Below are 2500 nucleotides of genomic sequence, written 5' to 3' on the forward strand. Positions count from 1 at the left end.
AAAACTCGTAATTATGTTTGTTTTAAAGTCTATACGTTTTTAAGTTCATTATTTAATAGTAATAGCTAATATATATGTATTTATTTGTATTTACGTTAACATTATTATTGACTGTATTCGCTTCAAGAAGGTTTTAAATAAAGTTTGATTCAAAAATATAAACTTTATTTAAAAACATTCACGATCACGTGAATCGGTGTTTTCACGTCTCCCTGGACTCTCAACTGGGTCAGGTCAGGTCACTGCTGTCATGATAGACCCTGTTGTGGGAACTCTAGCGCCCCCTCGTGTCCACTGGACGAATGACACCTGCAGTCAGTTCTTAACTGTGGTCAAGAAAACTGTTGACATCCAAGTGATCACATGACAGTTGTGTAGTATTTTAACACACTTGTGTGACTCTCTCCACAGTTGTCCTCTGCTTACAGCCACGCCCCGCCCACCTCGCGGCCCTCAGCCAATGGCAGCCCAGCATCTGCGACAGCCGTCCGTCGGCGACTGTTGAAGCTCGCCGCCGAACTCACGCCCTCCTCGTCTGTGATTGGCTGCTGGATGGGACGAAGGCAAGATGGAGCCAATGAGCAACAAGCAGGACAGCAACTCGTCCGAGGGCGACGAGCGAGGGTGAGTTTGTGTGTGTGTGTGTGGGTGTGTGTGTGTCTCAGTGTGTGTGTGTGTGAGTGAGTGAGTGAGTGCATGTGTGTGTGTGTGTGAGTGAGTGAGTGCATGTGTGTGTATGTATACAGTATATATAGAGTATATATATATATATACTCTATATGTATGTGCGTGTGTGTTTATATGTAAAAAGTGTGTGTGTGTTTATATATATATATGTGTGTGTGTGTATAAAAAGGTGTGTGTGGATTATCCTGGTGGAAGATTAGGACCGCGAGGGCAGATGGAGCTTCAGGAAGATGAGTTCGGCTCAGAGCGGCTTCATAGATGACATGAACGAGGGATTGTGAGTCTGTGTGAGACTGTGTGAGACTGTGTGAGACTGTGTGAGACTGTGTGAGTCTGTGTGAGTCTGTGTGTGGTTCATCGTTTCACACGTGTTCCTCATGCCCCGACCCCTCCCTCACTGTTCTGCACACACACACACGAATAAACACACAAACATACACTCACACAAACACACACACAAACGAATAAACACACAAACATACACTCACACAAACACGAATAAACACACACACACTCGTGAATAAACTCACACACAAACACACACGAATAAACACACACACACTCATGAATAAAGTCACACACAAACACACACGAATAAACACACACACACTCAAGAATAAAGTCACACACAAACACACGAATAAACACACACACACTCATGAATAAACTCACACACATACACACGTGAATAATCACACACAATTGAACACACACACATACACACGTGAATAATCACACACAATTAAACACACACAATTAAACACACACACATACACACGTGAATAAACACACACAATTAAACACACACACATAAACACACACACATACACACGTGAATAAACACACACACAATTAAACACACACACATACACACGTGAATAAACACACACATTATGTCATTTAAATAAATGAAAGTTGTTTCAATAACATTTTATAGATATTTGTACTTTTTAATGTTTTTTTTAATGTTTTTCACTCGAATGAAAACAGTAATGAAATAGAAAATAAACTGATTTAGTTCAAATTAAATCAAATGAGTGTGTGTGTGTGTGTGTGTGTGTGTGTGTGTGTGTGTGTGAGAGTGTGTGTGTGTGTGTGTGTGTGTGTGTGTGTGTGTGTGTGTGTGTGTGTGTGTGTGTGTGTGTGTGTGTGTGTGTGTGTGTGTGTGTGTGTGTGTGTGTGTGTGTGTGTGTCTAAGTCACATGACTCGTCACATGACTCGTCACTCGAGATTTGTAGATGAACAAAATGTTCCGGAGCCAGAATAAAGACTGCATGAAAGAAAACAAACTTGAAATAAAAAACTTTTGTCTCTTTAAAGAAATATATGGAAATAAAATAAAACATATAATAATTTCAATCCCGTTTTTTTTCTGGTAAATAATAAAGTGTGTAACAAATAATTTTATTTATTTACAATTAATAATCAAATATTCACTGCGTTTGTTCATGTTCGTGTAGCAATTAAACCTTCGGCCTCTAGATGGCAGCAGTCGTTAAGTCTTCCACAGCAAAAGGAAGAATGATGACTGAGGACGAGAGGATACAGTGAGTCAAGCAGCTTTTAAGGCTGATGTTTGGACATAGAGTCAAGTACTGGACAATACAACACATATATACTTGTTACTATACTATCACAACACCAGAGTCAAGTACTGGACAATACTACACATATATACTTGTTACTACACTATCACAACACCAGAGTCAAGTACTGGACAATACTACACATATATACTTGTTACTACACTATCACAACACCAGAGTCAAGTACTGGAGAATACTACACATGTATACTTGTTACTACACTATC

At 39.6% G+C, this 2500-nt stretch overlaps 1 protein-coding gene across 2 annotated transcripts in view; it reads left to right on the plus strand.

Moving 5' to 3' along the window:
- Positions 1-2500, plus strand: part of LOC148064665 (thyroid hormone receptor alpha) — an 81565-nt gene that overhangs the window by 50223 nt on the left and 28842 nt on the right. For both annotated transcript variants that reach the window (XM_087808789.1, XM_087808790.1), the window contains exon 3: positions 412-624. In XM_087808789.1, the coding sequence (XP_087664915.1) occupies positions 569-624 (56 nt within the window). In that variant the 5' untranslated portion in view covers positions 412-568. The remainder of the gene's footprint in view (positions 1-411; positions 625-2500) is intronic.

Source organism: Callionymus lyra, chromosome 15 (genome assembly GCF_982586985.1).
Source record: "Callionymus lyra chromosome 15, fCalLyr1.hap1.1, whole genome shotgun sequence".
Lineage (NCBI taxonomy): Eukaryota > Metazoa > Chordata > Actinopteri > Syngnathiformes > Callionymidae > Callionymus > Callionymus lyra.